Source organism: Tupaia chinensis, unplaced genomic scaffold (assembly GCF_000334495.1).
Source record: "Tupaia chinensis unplaced genomic scaffold, TupChi_1.0 Scaffold000147_1, whole genome shotgun sequence".
Lineage (NCBI taxonomy): Eukaryota > Metazoa > Chordata > Mammalia > Scandentia > Tupaiidae > Tupaia > Tupaia belangeri.
Genome location: NW_006159617.1, coordinates 9138259 through 9159823, shown reverse-complemented (window position 1 = coordinate 9159823; position 21565 = coordinate 9138259). Strand labels below are relative to the sequence as shown.

General features: G+C 37.1%; 1 protein-coding gene across 3 annotated transcripts in view; it reads left to right on the top strand.

Moving 5' to 3' along the window:
• Window positions 1-21565, top strand: part of PCSK5 (proprotein convertase subtilisin/kexin type 5) — a 537419-nt gene that overhangs the window by 193840 nt on the left and 322014 nt on the right. For all 3 annotated transcript variants that reach the window (XM_014586632.2, XM_006145503.3, XM_014586633.2), the window contains exons 6-7: window positions 5086-5174; window positions 9946-10118. In XM_014586632.2, coding sequence (XP_014442118.1) covers window positions 5086-5174; window positions 9946-10118 — 262 coding nt within the window. The remainder of the gene's footprint in view (window positions 1-5085; window positions 5175-9945; window positions 10119-21565) is intronic.

The following is a 21565-nucleotide window of genomic DNA, read 5'->3' as shown; positions in this document are numbered from 1 at the left end:
AACTAAAATTTACCCAAGTCTTCTCCCTATGCTGAAAATACTCTTAAATGCTTATGTCCTAGATCTCTGAACAAAAATACATCCGAAACACCCAACTTTTGTTTTTGTGATGTGTATTTAACTAACATCATGAACACATTTCTGGCTGGCCACTTTTGTCCTTTGGGACTAGGAAAAAATTTAATTCTGTTCACACCCTTAAACATCAAATAGGTAATGGTGATGTATATTGTCCTATGATTTGTTTTAAATTTATGTCAAAACACTGAGTCCAACTGAGATGTAAAAATAAAAATGATGGGCCAGCCACACAGGCACATTGGTGGTGCAACATCCTTGTCGCAGAGACCAATGGGCTGAGGGGTTCCTGGGTTCACATCCTGGCATCACCTTGTACGTGCCAGGCATACATGGGGGTGCCCGTGATTCTGGATGGCTAAGGCTGGGGGGTGGATCACAGGGTGAAGCAGATCTCTCTCTCTCATTCTCTCACGGAAGAAGTAAATAGGTGAACTTTAAAAAAAATAGAAAAGTAGAAAAGATGACTGATACTTTTCTTAGGATACTAGCCTTTGTCATCTGAAGAGAGTGAGGTGTTTATGTATAGGCAAGGTAGACATTGGACCCTCAGTTACACTGAGTTGTGATATATTACTAAACTGATATTTGAATATATGCATCAGCAGTAGAACTAGGCTTCAGCACAGGGCGTTTCATTGTCTCCCAAAAATGGTTGTATAGAGAGCAGTATATAAAAATCTTTGCAAGAGGTATTTTTATAAGGAAATAGTCACTGTTATCCACTCAGGAACATTTACAACACATTAACGATTCATGTAATATGTGCGGGGCTTTATTACATTTTAAGAATACAGAACTAAGTTAGTTCTCCCATTAATATAGTAGAATAGATACTTAATTAAATCTCTCCTAGTACAGTATATCTAAAACTCCTGGGAAAGCATTAAGGAAAGTTTTAATGCATGGTGGAGCTGGTAGAACATTGAGAATTCTTCCAAGAAAGTTCCGATCTATGAGACAAGGCGGGCACGTGTACTTTCTAGGATGAACAAACAACCACAGCCCGTCTGGAGCTGTATTAAGCCCAGGGATGATATAACACAAGATCTTGCTCCCATGGGGTGAGAGAGGACCTTCTGCATAAAATAAAACCCCTGGCTTCCATCTTCAGTACTTTAACTATAGGAAAATGAATAAACAAAAAACCTTACATACTAAGACAGTGGACATATTTTACTTTCTCACCTTGAGACAAGAGGATAAATAAATAGCTTGCCTTTAAGAATAACTAAGAGTAAGACCAGCAGTTGGCTTAATGGTTACGTCACTAGACTCCCATGTAGTCAACTCTGGTTCAAGCCCCAGACCTAGCAACTTAAAACTCACACCGGGCATGTGTGTGTGTCTGCCCAAGACCCCAAGAGGAGGATGGAGGAGAAGGGATTGTGACATGGCCATCCCCCCTAGGGAATGATGTCTCACTTTCTGTCTCTTTCTGTCTCTCCAGTGAGCATACGTGCCCTATAGCAAAAATCTCTCTTAAAAAAAAAAAAAAGAATTAGTATCAGCACTCATGAGATTATACACGTTTTTATATTAATTTTATAGTTCAAATTTTATTTTAGAATTATTTAATTTTATTCATTCTTATTATTTTATTTTTTTTGAAGTTGACCAGAAAGAGACAGAGGGGGAGAAGGAAAGGGAGAAAGCAAGCTGCCAGGTCCAGGACTCAAACTGCAGTCAGCTGTGGGAGTCCAGCCTTAACCACCACACCACCTGTCAGCCCCTGTATAGTTCAGATTTTAAATATGGTTTAACAGGGCATGGTTGATTTATTCCCAATATGTGGGGAAGCAAATTTAAAATTTTAGAACAATGATCTTTTCACCCAGCCTCAAAGAATTCACCAATATAGAAGCCCAAAGAATGTGACTTCCTAAGTAGAAAATTCACCAACTATTGCCTGTGGGGAATGTGGTGACACATTTTTGCACAGAGAAACATAGAAAAATATATCATGACTTTCTCAGTGACCTAATACATGGGGAAAAACATCACCATGAAAACAGCAGGAGCAAACATAATAGAATTAGATTCATATGTATTTAAGTTGTTAAATATAATTTATATGTAGAAAGAATTAATATTTTAAAAACGAAAACTTTCAAGGAAAAGAGATTGTCAGAATTAACCAAGCAGATCTGAAAAAGAGCAAAAAGAACTTCAGAATATAGGGTAAGTGAAATGCACAACTGAACAAGTTTCATAGAATACAGCTCAGAGGGAGATTATGAGAAGTCTAGAGAAGAGATTAACCAGTAACATAGTACAGAATGTCCTAATATATGCTTCACTGGGATTCTGAAAGGAAGGACTAGAGAATAATGGAAAGTTTTCAGAGATAATAGCTAAGAATTCTGAGAAATTAAACATTCAAATACAGGTTTAAAAATTACAAGGACAATTTTTTAAAGAAGTTCATACATAAAACATCTCAGTGAACCTGCAGAATAGCAAAGTCAAAGAGAAGATCTGAAAAGCATCCAGAGAGAATGGATTTCCCAGATGACTGATTTCTTACCAGAAACAATGGATGCTAGAAGATAGTGGAATAACATCTTTGAAGTGGTATTATTAATCCAGAATTCTATACCCAGTGAAATTATTTTTCAAGAACAGTGAAACATAGTCATCTTCTGAAATTACCAAAAGACTTGACCAACAAAAGACTCTCTGAGAGTACATTTACAAAATGTTCTTTGGAAAAAAAAAAATCAGTGATTTCAGATGACAGTATGAGCTAAAAAAAAAAAGCAAATAATGTATTTGTAAATCTAATCAAACCTTGAGTGTTGAAAGTAGTAACAGCAATGGGTCATTTCTAGGGTTAAAAAATCCCAGGTGTAATTATAATCATAGGAGGCTCAAACATGGGAATGAAAGTTCAGTAATCGGAGTTAAAACATTCTAAAGTCTTTATTCTTTGGAAATAAAAGGGAAAAGGTATTGATGACTACACTTTGTACCATTAGGTATCTATGATCATATACCTAGGACTTCCACTATGTAATAGAATATATAACAGCCAAACTGATACAGGAAAAAAACATGGACATGAACATAAAGGTATTAATAAACACAGTTACTGTAAATGAACATACTCATTAGTTAAAGACAGTTAGCCTAGCTTCAAAAAATATCGTTTTATCCTATTTAAGAGAACATAGATTTTTTGTTGTTGTTGTTTGGAGAGGCTTTTGCTATAGGGTGCATGCGTTGACCGGAAAGACAGAGAGAGACAGAGAGACAGAAAGTGAGAAATCCCCCCCCAGGGGAGATGGGCATGCTGCAGTCCCTTCTCCTCCATTCTCCTCTTGGGATCTTGGGCATACACACACACACACCTGGCATGAGTTTAAGCTACCGGGTCCAGGACTTGAACCTTGGTCAACTACATGGGAGTTCAGCAACATAGCCATTATGCTAACTGCTGGTCCCAAGAACATAGAATATTTGAAAGTACTCATAGTAAAATAATATACTAGTTAAATATTAACCAGGTAAGTTTTTTTTTAATAATGCAAGAGCCATAGAGTGTTACTGCAAATTAATAAATGGTTTCCTTAATTAGGAAGATTAATATTTCCACTTTAAGTAAACAGAATTGACAGTACTTCAAAGAACATTACAAACCACAGGGTAATAAACAAGCTTGACATAATAGCCATGTAAAAAGCAATTGGAGAATATACATCATTTTTCAGCACATGGAACAGTTATTAACATTGATCACTAACTTAGCCATTGTGTCTCACAGAATGCAAAGAATTGGTTCATAGAAATTGTCTTTTATCACAGAATAATCAAATTAATTGATATCAAAAAGAAAACTACCCATATACATTTGAAAATATGAAAACAAGTAACCCAAAGGCCAAAAAATACACTAGAGTTGAAATTTAAAATAGATATGTTGTGGTATAGTAGCACTTGGCGTTAATTAATAATAGATACAATTAAGTATAAGAACAATGCATTCACTAAGGGAATTGCACATTTAGTAAAAATAACTTACATCATGAGATCATGCATTAAGAGCATAATGAAGAATCATAGATAATAATTGTTAGCTTCAGGGGAACTTTAGTAGCTGAGTTGAAGATTACAAAAGAAATTACTTTTCTCTTAAAAATTGATCATTTTTTCCAATATGATATACCCAATACCAGAAGGGAAATAGGATTACGAGTACACTAGTATTAAATACTGTGGATGATAATCCGAAATTGCCCTAAATAAGATTGTAATGTTCCAGATAACAAACTTAGACACATACTTTCCTACAGATATGACAGAAAAAGCAGTAAGAAATTTGGGCCAAGAGCATGAAAAAGTTATTCACAAAGCAAGAAGTACAAGCAACTAATAAATACTTGAAAAAGACGTTCAACATCAAATATAGTTGGAATGGGAAGAAGGAAGCAATTGTGACATAATGCTTTTGATTTCAGATTGACAAGGATGAAACAGAAAAATTCATTCGTTAGGGGTTTGTGTGCATAAGGTTTATCCAGATTTTCTTTGTTTTTCAACTTGGCTAATGTTCTTTCTCTTTTTTTCTTTCTTTTCTTTCTTTTTTTTTGGGGGGGGGCATATAGAAAAAGCTTGATTTAATTAAAGTTAAGTAAAATTAAAAAGCGAAATGAGGTCACATTAGCCACATTTCAAGTTCTCAGTAGCCACAGATGGTTGGTGTCTACCATATTGGTCAGCAGAAGTTTGGAGAATGCAAAATACAGTTTGGCTTTACTTTGGACAAGATTTTCTAATTGGGAAAGCAAGATATCAAAAATAAGCATATCAAGAATATAATCCAAAACAATGTCATTATGTGGTAAAATTTGTCATGGCCAGACTATGTGATTCTGGGTGGGAAGTTCTGGAAACACCCACAGCTGGATACATTCTCATCACTTGGAAGTCTGAGTGGTGGCAATGAGAGTTGAGTTTGTGAGAATGAAGTGTCCTACTTTAGAAAGTGTGTGTGTGTTCTGCCCGCAGGCATGGGACCCGCTGTGCTGGAGAAGTGGCCGCTGCTGCAAACAACTCTCACTGCACAGTAGGAATTGCTTTCAACGCCAAGATTGGAGGTATGGAAAACAAACTTACCAGGACAGATGTGCAAATAAACCACTTAGCTCAACTGGTTTCTAGGACCTCTTTTCAACTTGATAAGTTTATCTTTGCACAATAGTGTTCCACTATTGCTGATAGCAAAACAACAGTGTTAACATGTATTGTTAAACAGGAAGACTTCTTAAAGGATACCTTGAAAGTGTTGCGCACATATTTACTTTAAACAGACTTGAAAATATGTCATCCGGTAGAGAAGACGGGTCATTGACATTCCGTACTAAAACTATACCATTGATATTGCTGTCAAAGAAGCATTTTGAAATTCTCTCTAAACAGAAAATCCCTTTTTCTCTTTTGCATAGGCTTTATAAAAAGTTCCTTTTAATTATGATTAAAGTGGTAAATCATAAAATACCCTTTTGTGATACTGTAATGCCATGATACTATTTCCATGAATTATTCCAGAATATATCTACAATGGATCTTTAAAGAGTTCATGGAAAATACATATGAAAAAACTATGCATTGATTTCAAAGTTTTTGCATCAAAATAAACCTGTACATTAATTTTGTTTGTTTGTTTAGGTTTTTGCCATAGGGTGTGTGCACTTGTGTGAGAAAGAGCGAAGACAGAGAGAGGGAAAGTGAGAAATCACCCCAGAGGCGAATGACTGTGCTGCAATCCTTTCTCCTCTAGTCTCTCCTTGGGATTTTGGACATGCATGCACATGTGCCCAGCATGATTTTCAAGCTGTCAAATCCAGGACTTGAACCACAGTTGGCCATGTGAGATTTCAGTGCTTACCCTTAATTTAATTTTCTACACACTTTCTCTAGTCCCCTCATATATGTATCCACATTAATGTGTGGATACATATATGCAGCTCAAATATGCATATATTTACTATAAGGATCCAGTGAAACCAGTATAAAACTTAACATTGATAAAAAGCAAGTCTTTCTCATTTATAATTATCTTTGTAAGCAAAAGATTGGTATCATAGTCGTACACAAACGGGAAGAAATCATTATAATAGAGTCCATGGATCCTAATGACTTTATCATCATGCCTGGTCTGAAGGTGTTCCTTAGAGGTCTCCTAAATGGTATCATAAAATGAATGAAGCTTTCAGAACTAGGCTGACCTCATTTGTAATGCACTGTGTTTGAAAGTGGTAAATAGAGTTAGAAGTAAAAAATAGAAATGCTGGTCCTTTCTAGAATCAGAGTATAAATACAGACCAACCCGTAAACATGAAATAATTCAGTATGTATAATCAACGTACTAAGAAAAGGTTTCAGAAGCTACTTTAAATGAATGTCAGGCCATGGTAAATTTGACCTCTTTCTTTCCTTTATTTTACCCTGAATTCCTAGAGTATGACAGTTGTTTGACTAGTAACTGTTGTACTCAGGGTGCATCTGCTAAGTGTCAAGGGGAATATGTACAGAGGCGCTGAGGAAAGGAGACAAAGGATTTTCTCTGGAGAAGAATGAGGATGCTGAAGCCCCCTGCTCTTCCCAAGAGACTCAGATGGACTCTTCTCCTAGTCCAGGGCAGTCTATCACGTATCCAGACACACATCCCAGATGCCTATCCTTACTGTCCGACACAAGCCCAGCCCTCTTGAAGGAATTTGAGGATGAACTGGAAAACTAGCTTTGTGAGGAGGGAACATAATGAATGCATGGTGATGACTCAAACATAGTCTAAAACAAGAACCTTCTGAATTACAGACTAACCCCCAGACCCAAGACATAAAGACTTGGAGTTAAGTGAGGGAAAAAGACTTTGACCTTTAAACTTAATCCCATGAAATTTTTATTTGTGAAATTGTGGTCAGAAAATTAATGTTACCTTCTAGTCATGATTTAGTGAGCCTTTTTTTTTTTCCTCATAAGCTTTGCATAAGTTGCACAACGTAGAAACTGACTGAGGTTTGTCAGTGAGCTCATAATGGCATTTAGACAAACTGCTAAGGTTATTCTGGGCAGTAAATAGTGTTTATTGTAGACTTCACTGTGCTGGTAAAATAGTTTCATTTTATGCTTTTAAACAGAAAGTAAGAAGATTAAATAGTTCATCTTTCTTTACTAAAAAACATGCAGATGAATTCTGAATATTGATAACAAAAAAAGCCAACGGCTATTCAGGACCCAGTACTACAAAGAATTATGCTGGTTTTTCTACTTGTACAAAATAAACCACTGACAAACTTTGTAAGTACAGTTTTACTCCATAATTTTGAAAGGGACTGTTCACAACCTTCATTTGCTACATCACCTGGTAATATACATCTCTAAAAATCTAGAAATCTAGAGGGAAAGACAGTAAGAGACATAGAAACCAAATGCAATGCCTTTAGAAATATTTGGGGGAAATTTAACGTTGGATGACTATTAAATGACTCCAGTAAGAACTTATTTCCATAATTTTTGTATAAAAATGTAAAGAATAGAGTATTATACTTGTCATATAATTTAAAATAGTCTAACCTAATATTTATATTTTTAGATCAATAAAATGAAGCACAATGTTTATGGTTATTAACTACTGGCTGTATATATGTTCATTGTTAATTCTATTATTTTTTTTTTGTTATTTGAAAATTTTATAGTTAAATAGTTTTTTAAAGGCAAAATGAATGTGCAGGGCTAACTGTTGTGGTCCATTAGGTGGCTGGATCCCACATGACCAACTATGCAGTTGAATCCTGGACTCAGTGTTCTGAGATGCACAGTGTGTGTGTGTGTGTGTGTGTGTGTGTGTGTGTGTATACATGTACATATATGCCAAAATCCTGAAGGGGAGAATTGGAGGAGAGGGGGTTGTGATATGACCATTCCCCATGGGAAATGCCTTCTCACTTTCCCCATCTTTCTTTCTGTCTCCAATGAACACATGCACCCTCTAACAAATTTTAAAACTAAGGTAAAATTTTAAAAGAATATGTAGTTTCTTCAGGAATATTTGGGACCAGCAGATGGCATAATGGTTACATCGCTGGATTCCCACATTGCTGACCACGGTTTGAGTCCCGTACTTGTGGCTTGAAACTCACGCTGGGCCCATGTGCATGCATGCTTAAAATCCTGAGAGGAGAATGGAGGAGAAGGGATTGCAGCATGGCCATCCACCCTAGAGGGTCATTTCTTGCTTTCTATCTTTCTGTCTCTCTGGTTCTCACCAAAGCACTTGCCCTATAGCAAAAAATCAAAAAAAATTTTGTTTTAATTTTCTACTAGTATCCCTTCCTCAATGCTTATGTATTATCTAAAGCTGCCTGATTTGGGGTTTTATTATTTAATGATCAGTTATAGGCCACTAATAAAAACTTGAAATCCTACTGGATGAGGTTTTCCTAAGGAGTAAATTCAACCTGTTACTATTATGTCATTTAAAAATAATTCAATGTCTCAGAGATGGCATTTAGTTTAAGCTGAAGGAGAGGTATGTTTACTTAAAAACTAGATGTTTTATTGTTGTCGAGAGTCTCTAAAATAAAAAGAAAAACAGGAAAGCCAGTCATTTGGCATATAAATGATTTCTGAGTATCTTAGTGTCTTTTTTTTTTTTTCAAAATAGGATTAATAATGAACTCCTATCTGTCTGGATAGAAATATACTTGAATGAAGATTAATGATTAAACACTCTTCAATTCTCAGAGGGTTTTGAGAATTACTTAAAGTGTTAATGCACAGAGAACTTTCTCATTTATTATTTGACTTATAAATAACTTGGCAAAAAAGAAATGTAATAAGTTTACATCAGTTTTACAGATTAGGGGATGATAGTAAACATAAAGGAAATGAGACCAATCTCACTTGGCAGCTTTCTAGATTTCATATAACTGATAAGCTTAGAATGTTTTATACTAATTATGAGCACAAGTTGTTCAATACGAGAAATTTAGGGAAGATGAATTGCATAAGGTTCTCTGTGTCAAGTACTCACTCAAGAGAGAGATTAGGAGAAGGGAGAGACTGCTTGCTACAATGATTAAACTTTAGAAAAAGAAAACCATTGATTAAAAATATTTTTTCTCTTAATTTTTGCTGTAGGCTATGTATGTTCACTGGAAAGAGACAGAGAGAAAAAACCCTGTCCTACCCTCCAAGAGCAATGACCACAGTGCAGTCCCTTCTCTAGTCTCATCTTAGGATTTTTGGATATGCTTGCACATGTGCCTAGTATTTTATAAAGCTACTGAGTCTGGGATTTGAACCACAAAGTTGGCCATGTGGGATCTAGCTGCCCCAACTACTGTGCCACCAGCTAGCTCCTGGATAAATAAGATTTTATACAACATTTATTCTTTTACATACAACATAACTTATATTCTCCCCCAAGTTAGCTCTTGCAAAGTATACACTAACTTTGTACCAGAGAAATATGCTCAATGAAGTGTTGATTAAAAATGTATTCTTGGGAACCAGCAGTTAGCGTAATGGCTATGTCACTGGAGTCCCACATAGTCGACCGCGGTTCACATCCCGGACCCCGTGGCGTAAAACACACGCAGGGCACGTGTGCGTGCGTGCCCAAGATCCCGAGAGGAGAATGGAGGAGAAGGGATTGCGGCGTGACCATCCCCCCTGGGGGGTGATTTCTCGCTTTCTGTCTCTCTGTCTCTCTCTGTCTGTCTGGCGAGCGCATGCACCCTATAGCGAAAACCTCTCCCAAAAAAAAAAAAGTATTCTTCCCCCTCCAAAATCCGACTGGCTTATTTGAATGTTATGTAGCAAAGCCTCTGTAATGAGCTAGCCCTCTTTTCTGTTTTGAAGGAGTACGAATGCTGGATGGAGACGTCACTGACATGGTTGAAGCAAAATCAGTTAGCTTTAATCCCCAGCATGTGCACATCTATAGTGCCAGTTGGGGCCCTGACGATGATGGCAAGACTGTGGATGGACCAGCTCCTCTCACTCGACAAGCCTTTGAAAATGGTGTTAGAATGGTAGGTTTTCAAAGCACTTAGGCTCATATCATGACAATACGTGTTGATTCTCATACAAAGGATCTGGGGGTTTCCAGTGCTCTAGTCTACAGGGATGGATAGAGCTAGAGACTGAGCCAATAGATAGAATGGAAAGAAATGTTGAATATAGGATATTGATTTGTGTTCTGCCAATGAACTAAAGAGCTAGAGAATTTCCTCTTAAGAGAACAGAAGTACATTTGAATGCATAGGTTCCTTTAAAGGAAATATATTACTATGTTAATTTTATAGTTGGGTAAGTCATTTTTGGCACTTCAAGATTGAATGCAGATATTAATACTCTCCAGTTGATGTTGTTAGATCATCCAACAGTGCCTATCTGGGCAATTTCTTTTTATAGTACCTTCCCTAGTTTCACCTCTGTTTTATATTGGCTTCCCTAACTAGGCAGCTTAATCCATCACCATTACTTTGATTTTTACTTAAAAAAAAAAAAAAATCTGACCACTCTAATGTATTCCTTTAAAGGAAATATATTACTATGTTAATTTTATAGTTGGGTAAGTCATTTTTGGCACTTCAAGATTGAATGCAGATATTAATACTCTCCAGTTGATGTTGTTAGATCATCCAACAGTGCCTATCTGGGCAATTTCTTTTTATAGTACCTTCCCTAGTTTCACCTCTGTTTTATATTGGCTTCCCTAACTAGGCAGCTTAATCCATCACCATTACTTTGATTTTTACTTAAAAAAAAAAAAAAAATCTGACCACTCTAATGTACTAAGATGTCTATTTCAAAGAACACATCTTAAGAAATCCAGTCTTACTTAAACATTTTATTTCTTTTTATATTTACTTATTTGTTTATGATAAAACATGTATGCACATACATGAGAGTCACATAAGTAAGAGAGAGAGAAGCACACTTCATGGGATTTTTTTCATGCCTCAGTTGCTTTCTTCCAGTTTTCCAGCCCTTCATACTCTGGGCACTCTCACTTATGACTGACATGTTTGAGGCTGACCAGACCAAGAATTTGAACAGCAGTTGCCATGTGAGAATCTAGCTTCTCTTGAGTAGAACGTTACCACTGCACCAGGGAGCCAGCCTCTGGCTTTTAAAGTAAATAAGATGTAAAACACCAGTATTTGTAATCATGAAAGGAAGAGGGCTCCACCAGAAGCAATGTCTTTCTCTTCCTTATTTGTGAACAGATCTTTAGATTATTTAGAGCATACGTTTAGTCACGTTCACTTACGGCCAACACTGTCCCAGCCTTGATCTCCCTTTTCTTCCTCATCCTTTTTACTCCTGTGTAATGTTAGCACACCTCACTCTTCCTCAGCACTCGCTGCTTTCCCTGCTCTTAGGTGGCACCATGTCCTACTCCCAAGTTCTACCGCTACTGAACAGCTCTCACTCAACCTTTAAGCCCCAGTATAAGCTTCCCTCTTCCCAGCCTCCTTACTGCTCAAATTAGAATTAACCAAAGAAATCCTACCCGTGTTCCTTCTGTTGTATATTCTTACTGGTGTTATGTAGCATCCTGTCCTTTCCTTAGGGTGCGTTGTATCAGACTTAGATCCAAGCGTATCTTCCTCACTAAATCGTAAGTTCCTAGAGAGCAGAACTAGTGTTTTGCACCTTCTATGAGCCTTGTAAAACCTAGACAGTGTGTTGAATTCTAGTGAGTGCTCAGTAACTGTTTATTGACTCGAGTTTAGTTTATTACAAATGATGCCAACCACAGAGTTCTTAAATATTCAGCCCAGATTTGGGGCAGTGGACTGTGTTCCATCAAATATTATAGCATTGTTGTTGGATTAATAACGATGATCATTCCACATCTTTTTGGAGTCGGTGTTAGGATTTTAACCAGAAGATTGAGTTACACTACTTCCTGGTTATTCTGAAGTAGACTGGAGTGGGTATGAGTTACTAGTTTTGTAGGCACTACACACTAAGTGATAGCTCCAGTCTAGATAAGGTGTTTACCAGTTCTGTCCATTTTCAGCCACATCAGGGCCCTTTTAAACCATGGTTAATGTCTTCACTCATTGGCTAGCATTTTCCTTTCAAGGTGCCTTAAGACCAAATGAATATACTGAGTGGTCTGATGATTTCATTACCAGAGCTGAGGACTACAAATTGTTCTTCTCTCTCTCTATGTCATCATCCGAATGGCCATTCAAATAAAGTAAACCAAGTTTAAATCATGTCATAAGTGTATGGCTATTATAATAAAGAACAATCTGGAATTTCTTATTAATATGAAAATACTTATACAGGTCGAGTATCTCTAATCCAAAATACTGGTGGCCAAGAATGTTTCACATTTGGGATTTTGGGAAGATTTAGGAATATTTACACCTATTGGGTTGTCTGAAAAGTCATGATGTAGTTTGCACAGAAAATCTTAGGAAAAAAATACCTCATGACTTTTCTGACAACCCAATATATAATGAGGTAGCCTAGGGATGGAACACAAGTCTTAACATCAACTTGATTTGTTTCATATACATCTTATATATGTAACTAGAAGATCATGTTATACAGTATCTGTCATTTATTTACTTTTCCCTGACCTTATATAGATCAAATTACTTCTCCGTTTCTGTTTTCTCATCTAAAAGAGAGCAATAATAGCACTCATAAAGATGTTATGTTATCATAATATCATAAAGATGTTATGATGTTATGAGTGTCAAATGAGGTGATAATGCATATAACGCAAGGGCATAACACCTGAAATATAATAAATGCTCAATAAGTTTTTTTTTTTTTTTTCGGAGAAAAGATCATGTCCTTCAAACAACCTGTTTATATTTGTGTTTCCTTCACGTCTTTCTCTCCTATGGCATTTCTACACTGCAGAGCTCTAGATCATTCCACTGAATAACCTTTTGGGTAGATTAAAATAGTAGGGTACAGTTCAGGATATACTTCCTGAGCTCTGTAGTGTCATTGGCTTTGTTCTCCTAGGTCTATAAATGACTTCAATTTCACTTGCCCTTAAAAGCAAATCTTCAATTTCATTGAGAAAACCTCTGGATATATAAATTCATTTCAGCTATCCATGTATAGTTTTGAAAATTTTGTTTTTACTTTCCCAAAGGATGTTTCTGTAAATATCTATGAATATATAATTTAATATTTTCTAAGCACTACGTTAGATAGTCTTTTCTAAGAAAAAAAATTTAGTACTGTCTTTGTTACAGGATTCAAGTGAGATAGTGAATTTTATATTCTTTGAGATTATTCTAACTTGTATTCTTTATGTAGCACATATTGTCAAGTACATTGAAAAACTGTATCGAAAACTTTCTACAAGTTAGATTAGTAAGTGAATAAATAAATAAAGGTGTGATTTAAGAATAAATGAGTAAACGATGGATAAAATAATTTCTTCAGGGGCCATCAGTTGGCATGGTGGTTGGGGCACTGGACTCCCATATAGTTGGACATGATTCAAGTCCAGGATCTGGTGGCTTGCTTTTTCACATTGTCTCTCTCTCTCTCTCTCTCCCTCTCCTTCTCTCTCCCTTTCTGGGTGTGTATGTGTGTATCTCTCTCTGGTAAGAGCATGTGCCCAAAGCAAATTTTAAAATCATAATATATAAAATTAAATAAATCTTAAAAAAATAATGATTTCTTCAGTTTACTAACTGAAAATCAGTGCCACAGCTTAAATTCACTGTGACTTGTTGGAATGTTAACTATCATTTGCAAAATTGCAAACATTAGGATTTATTTATTCTTCCTCTTGCATTTGGTAGTATCCTACTTCCTATAGACTATAGAGAAAGGAGTGAAGAAGATACCTAAGTTTTATATATAATACATGAAAGTCCCTACATTTTAATAAGAAGATCAACAAGCAGAGGAACAATCAAGGGTATTTCAGCTGAGGATAATGGCAATGAATGAAACAAAACTAAAGGCTAGGTCAGGGCAGAACTGGTATAGTTCAGGAGGCTAGGGCATCTCTTTAAGGAAGCCATATTTGAACGGAGACATTAATGATAATGAGCCAATCACATGAAGAACTAGGGGAGGAATGTTCTATGCAGAAGGAACAAAAGAGCAAAGAAGTCTAAGGGAAGATTTTGGTGTATTCCTAGAACAGAATGCTAAGTTGGGAAATGGGAGCAATGAGAACAGAAAGAGGGCAGTAGGGGATAGGCAGGAGGGGTTGGCGGGCATTCTAAGCCATGGAGAGAGTTTGGATTCTACTCTGCTGCAGAAAGCGATTAGAGGCCTGATATGCAATTTTAGAAAATCACTGTTGGACTATTTGCGGTGCAAAGGATGGGGAGGCAAGAGTGGAATACCAAAAAGGTCCCAGAGAGAGTTGGACTAGGGGACAGCAGTATCAAGACAACCACAGAGATCAGAAAGCAACAGAGAGACGCCCAAGGATCAAGAAAGATTTTCATGGAGGAAATACATAAATTTTGCTCAGGGAGTCCAGGTATTGATTGCATCCATTCCTTCTGCTTGCCAATCAAAAAATGTAACAAATATTGAATTTGAAAATGCTCCCTATTTGTTTACTATAAGATAAGCATCTGGTTGAATTGAATGTAATACTGTTTTCAGAGACTTTAACAAAATCAGAAATGATTCAATTTATAGGACCTTTAGAATTAATGTGCTAAAATTGCGTTAGAGAAACTGTTAAATAAACCACGTCACAATTGACAACTTGCTTTCTCTCCTATGGATCACATTTCATTTGACAGTAAAGGGTTATAAAATTAAATGTAAGAATTAGAGATATATAATTAGGCTGCATACCATTGATAATAATAGCAGTGGCAACAACATTTGACTTTTTGGCCAGTCTCTTATGCTGTAATCACTCTTCCTTTTTTTTTTTCTGGAAATTTTTGCTATAGGGTATATGTGCTCTCCAGAAAGACAGAGAGAAAGAAAGTGAGAAATCACCCCCCATGGGGCAATGGCCACATTGAAATCCCTTCTCCTCCATTCTCTTGGGATTTGGGGCATGCACACACATGTGCCTGGTATGAGGTTCAAGCCTCTGGGTCCAGGACTTGAACTGCCATTGGCCTTGTGAAAGTCCAGCACCTTAACTACCATGCCACCTGCTGGCCCTTACTGTAATCACTCTTCTAAGCCCTGAAATAATTGTTCATCTTTATCATGGTCTCATAAAATATTGTTCAACAATATTGTATTGATCTCCCCAATTTCACAGATAGGGAAAACAGAAATTCAGCCTAACTAAGGAAGTCAGAACATGGGTCTCAAAGAACTCTAGTAAATTCTAATATATGTTGCCCTTTCGGTTTTATTGGCACATCTGACCTCCTGCCTTCATCTGTGACCACATACTCTAGCTCTTTTCTTGTTATTACCATGGATTAATTGTTTATCTTCTACTTAGGGTCACCTCCTCCCCTTGTTCTCTGGATCCCATCCCTTCTTACCCTATCAAAGACCTGTCTCAAGCAGAAACAGATCTCTGATCTGTCTCTGTTACATCAAAATTTCCCTCTAAACTCTATTATCAGCACTACTCTCCTGGATATTATTTAAAGAACATAAGGAGAATCCCTCTTCTGCCTTCTTATCTCTTCCTATTACTGCGTCATTTCTCTTTTTCTTTTTAAAATAAAAACCTTGAAATCATTGTCTGTACTTGCCTTCTATCAGTTCTTTTTATTCATTATCTCTCTCTCTCTCTTTTTTCAGGTTTTTGCCATAGGGCATATGTGCTTGCCAGAGTGAGATGAGGGAGAGAAAGAGAGAGAGAGAGAAAGAGAGAGAAAGAAAGTGAGAAATTACTCTTCTGTGGGGGATGGCTATACTGTTGTCCCTTCCCCTCCATTCTCCTCTCAGGGTTTTGGACACAAATGCACGTGAGCCAGGCATGATTGTCAAGCTGACAGGGCTGGAACTTGAACCATGGTTGGTCATGTGGGAGTCCAGCACCTTAACCACCATGCTGCCTGCTGACCCCCTATTCATTATCTCTTAAAACTTCTGCATCAGGACCACACCCCAGCAATTCACTGAAGCTACTCTTCTTGAGGTCACAGTAACCTCTCTATGCAAAACCCAGGACTTCTGAGTTCTCATCTGATGCGTCCTAACAAGAAGACCTGCCTGGTTCTTCCTGTACACATTACACACACATCTCAGCCCTTCTGAATCCTTCTGGGCAATTATTATCATTCTTAGACTTGTTATATTTATTTATCTGATTGATTATTTCTTCCACAAAGATCCAGTTTGATTGATTGTTCTCTAATATAGCCCAAATATTCAAGACAGTATCTGGAACTCAAATAAGTATTTAGAAAATGAATAAATAAATGAATCCTATGCCAATTTGCCATATGTACAAACTTGTTTTACTTAAGGAACACACTTGCATTGTTGTTGTTTAATATTCTGCAAGTGAGTTGTTAACATACATAGTACAGTACGGTGGTTAAAGTGCCCAGACTCTGTATTCAGACTGACTGGTTTGGAAATGTGGGTTCCAGTATGTTCAGGATAATTAGCCTCTCTGAGGATCAACTTGTTCCTCTATACAGTGGGCTAAATACTAACTATTTTATAGGAATGTTGTGAGAATTACATGATTAATGTTGGTAAAATACCACTCAGCATAGTTTTTGGAATGATATAAATTCTCCAATTATGTTGGGAATCAGAAGCATTATTACCACTAAAAATGACCAAGGGTAATAAAAATTGAATACTAATTAATCATTTAAAACACCATGAAATCTTGATTTTATCCTAAAATCTCTGCATTTAATCAATTTTGGATTGCTGAATAATCCACATGGAAGGTAATTACATAATCTTGATGAATAGCCAATATAAGTAGGAGAAAACATCCAAGAGAATATTCAGTATTTTCCATAAAGCACTGATGTTTAAAAATGGGGGAGGGAGTGGAGAAATTTTTCTGGTAAGTACACTTGAAATACCCCATTTCTTATATGTTTGCTTTGTTGATTTAAAGGTCTATTAAAAGGTCTGAGAAGTCTTGCAGTAAAGTATTTTTGTCTAACTTTTTTTTAATCAAGGCACTCAACTTCAATGACATAGGTTTATTTTAATTATTTTTTGAATTACCTTTAAGTTTTATTTTCTTTCAAGTTTTGTGGAATTACTGTATGAAAATTGAGCTAAACTCTTTAGAACTTTTCTATTTTTTTTCTTTTCTTTTTTTTTTGGAGAGGTTTTCACTATAGGGCGTGCGCACTTGCCAGACAGAGAGAGACATAGAGACAGAAAGCAAGAAATCACCCCCCAGGGGGGATGGTCACGCCACAATCCCTTCTCCTCCATTCTCCTCTCGGGATCTTGGGCACGCACGCACATGTGCCCGGTGTGAGTTCTAAGCCACTGGGTCCAGGACATGAACCGTGGTCGACTACGTGGGAGTCCAGCGACATAGCCATTACACTAACTGCTGGTTCCCATAACTCTTTAGACCTTTAGAGTCAGAACATTAGAACTGGAATTTTAGAGTTGGTTGTGTTAAACTAATTTGGCCTAAAAACAATTGATTTTTACCAACATTACTTTATTTCTTTACTTATTGATGTCCTTACCCTTCCTAAAACCTGTGATCTCTTCTTTTCCTCCTCCTAGTCATCTAATGATTTTTATCTGTGCTGTTTCCTAAAGGCCTATAGAATCTACCTTCTTGTCTTCACAATTAGTACTAGTGTCTCTAACAATAGAATATTTCTAAAACATCCCAGCTTAAGCTTCAATTTTTAATGTCACTTGAACACTGCAGTCACAGAAGTATATCTGTATTCAAATCCTGTCTTTTATTTTCCCTCGTCTTTAAAACTCATCGCTGCTCCCCGTGGTCAACAAGGGACATTCTGAGTTTCTTAGCAGAGGACACAGGATCTCTCTCAATGTTGCCAGGGATTTCAGAATTGAACTTTTACAAGTCATCTTGGGAAAAAAGTTTTTTAGAAGGTCCTCTCACGCAAACTGACATGGTTCAGTTTACCATGGTGAGCCTTTGGCCTGGCTCTTTGATGTGACTGGCAGAGTTCCTGCAAGAGACATTCTCAGCTTCATCTTCCCAGTCAGTACTAAACAGAAAATGAGTTTATCAAATGAGTGAGTCCATCAACAATATTTAGGTGACCCCAAGTTTGGTGTCAGAATAAGAAGTTAAGAGCTTAAAGTTTTCTTGGAGAGACTCCTTATACATTTATTTATTCCTGATTGCATTCAGGAGACATTCACTGGTTCGTTATACTATTCCAGGCATTTTGCGAGGTGGTAGGAAAAGATGAATAACACTTAGTCTTTGTCTTGGGGGAGTTCATCATACAAATGAATAAATGTTCTAAATAAAATGCAAGCAAATTCCCAAAGTCTCTCCAGCATACAGAATCTGGTAAGCAAGGGCAGAAAAAACAAAGCAGCTCACGGTAACAATCTAGCTGGAGTCTGGTTGCCTTGGAATCATCTTTTTGCCCCACTTGGATTATTAAACTTTAATAAGACTTGATGCAATTGATATTCATCAGCAGGTGTCTAATGCATTTCACTATTTCCTGACAAGCGTGTTTAATGACATTCTTTAGAGAAAGAGCAAAAAACTTGAAATAAAATCTTTTTCATAATAATCAAAAAAGCCTATGTTATGGTTACACTATTATTTCCTTATGAATTTACTCAAGAAATAATTTCTTAAGTAACCATTGGGTATACTAAGCACTTGTTTGGCATTTATCTTAGTCTCTTTTCTGGGGAAGTCATGTAGCTAATTGTAGACCTTACTTGAATTTGTGTTGCCATTTTATCTACCTGTATACTTTCAAGTCCAGTTCATTTTGCTTTGAGCTGTGAAGGCTTCAGAAATGTTAATTAAAGCATTCCTATGAATTCACAGCAGAATAGAGCCAGGGTCAAGGATGGGTAAGAAGAGTTGATGAAATCAGAATTATTGGAGTATTGGCTAAAGCACAAGTTTGCTGTGCAGTTACACCTCATCTCCCCATATACACGCGGGTGTACACACCATTCTTCACCCTTCAGTTAAAGGCATATGTTCACCAGGAGGGGAGAGAAAAAGGATAACAAGCTATAAAATAAAATCTGTAATCATAATCATAATAAAATTAACTGACTCAGTCAGGAAGTATATGTTTTTATCGGATATGCACGGAGCTGTAGCAGGATTGGTACCCGTCTGCATTTCAATAAATGACAGATTGCTGTTACATTAGTTGGCAAATATCTTAAAACTTTGCAATGATATATGGGTAGCAGAGACAGAGAAGGGGGCTTTGAACCACTTAATGAAAATTAATTTTGGTTGGGGTTTGTTTTAAAATCCCTTCCTTGAGATTTATATATATCCTGGTATATATTTAGAACTTTAACAAAGCTAAGAACTGACTTGTCAAGCATACCTAATACAATATCATTCATTCAGGATCAAAAAAATGTGTATCTTTCATAAATACATACATGTTTTATGTAATTATCACAAAGTTATCTAACACCCATGTATCACATTCATATTACTCTATTAATGTGAATCGTGGGTGCATTTTTATGGAAAGAACCACAAATCCATGATAGCCTTCCGTAGCTGCAAGTTACAATTATTTATTGTCACTCTGTTTTGCGTTTAGAGAGTTGTTAGTAACTCTCTAAATAGTTTAATTTACACACTTGCAAATCCTATTCTGCTTCTCTATTAGACGACTCCTGGATTAACCAGATATCAGTACAGCCCTGTGTTCCTTTGGTCTGTTTTGTCCTGTCTGTAGTGACTACTGGCTGCCTGAGCTGGTGAACTTTGTCAGGAGTTGTTCTATTGTAGTTGGATGTCCCTTTAAGGGAAGCCTCAGAGTCATGTAGGGATTGGATTGGGGCAAGCAAAGGTCCATACCAATCCTGAGTTTCTGTGATTCTAGACATAGATTTGAGAAAGCTGATGGAAAGAGCCGACAGGCCAATTTCCTTCAACATAGCATGGCAGTAATCAGAAAAGAAAGGCCCCTGTGTAATAAACAAGGATAAATTGAACTGGGTTGATAATATCAAATGATTTGAAAGTATATTTGGCTTTTAGAGCAGATTCTTTATCCCACTTAACCCGACTTCCATTTCTCATTTCATATTTGATGAATATGATTATTTTTGTCTGTTTTCTTACTAAACAAATATCACAGATGAGGTTATTCATAGAAATAAATAAGTTTATTTAGCTTGCTGGTTGAGAGGCACAAGGTCATGGGGTCATATATCGTGAGGGTCTTCTCGTGGGCGGGAAAACTTCTGCAGAGTCCTGAGGCAGCTCAGGGCATCACATGATGAAAAAGCAAGAGCTTGTGTCTGTCCATGTTCCTTCTCTGATCTCACACCCTCTCCATATAAACCGACCAGTATTCAGTCTTGTGGGCCTCACCCTGATGACCTTTATCTAATCCTTATCACCTTCCAAAGACTCCATATCCTCATCCCATGGTCAGTGTAAGATTCTACTCTCTCTTTTTCTTTTCTTTCTTTTTTTTACTTTTTGAGAGGTTTTTGCTATAGGGCACATGCACTCACCAGAAAGACAGAGGGAGACAGAAAACGAAAAATCACTCCCCAGTGGGGATGGCCATGCTGCAATCCCTTCTCCTCCATTCTCCTCTCAGGATCTTGGGCACACATGCACATGCGCCCGGAGTGTTTAAGCCACCGGATCTGGGACTCGAACCACGGTCAACTGCATGGGAATCCAGCGGAAAACTTCTGCAGAGTCCTGAGGCAGCTCAGGGCATCACATGATGAAAAAGCAAGAGCTTGTGTCTGTCCATGTTCCTTCTCTGATCTCACACCCTCTCCATATAAACCGACCAGTATTCAGTCTTGTGGGCCTCACCCTGATGACCTTTATCTAATCCTTATCACCTTCCAAAGACTCCATATCCTCATCCCATGGTCAGTGTAAGATTCTACTCTCTCTTTTTCTTTTCTTTCTTTTTTTTACTTTTTGAGAGGTTTTTGCTATAGGGCACATGCACTCACCAGAAAGACAGAGGGAGACAGAAAACGAAAAATCACTCCCCAGTGGGGATGGCCATGCTGCAATCCCTTCTCCTCCATTCTCCTCTCAGGATCTTGGGCACACATGCACATGCGCCCGGAGTGTTTAAGCCACCGGATCTGGGACTCGAACCACGGTCAACTGCATGGGAATCCAGCAACATAGCCATTACACCCATCTGCTGGTCCTGAGATTCTACTCTTTTAATACCATCATAACTAGATTTCAATGCATGTATCTTTGAGGGGATGCATTTGTACCACAGCAACAATCAAATATAATATTTGGGTTGTAAACATTATTAAAACTCTGATAGTCAATTGAGTTAGGTACTGGGAAAAGTCTCGGAGATTATCCAGTTTATAGATTCATAAGCTCAGTCTTGCAAAGTTAGGTAAT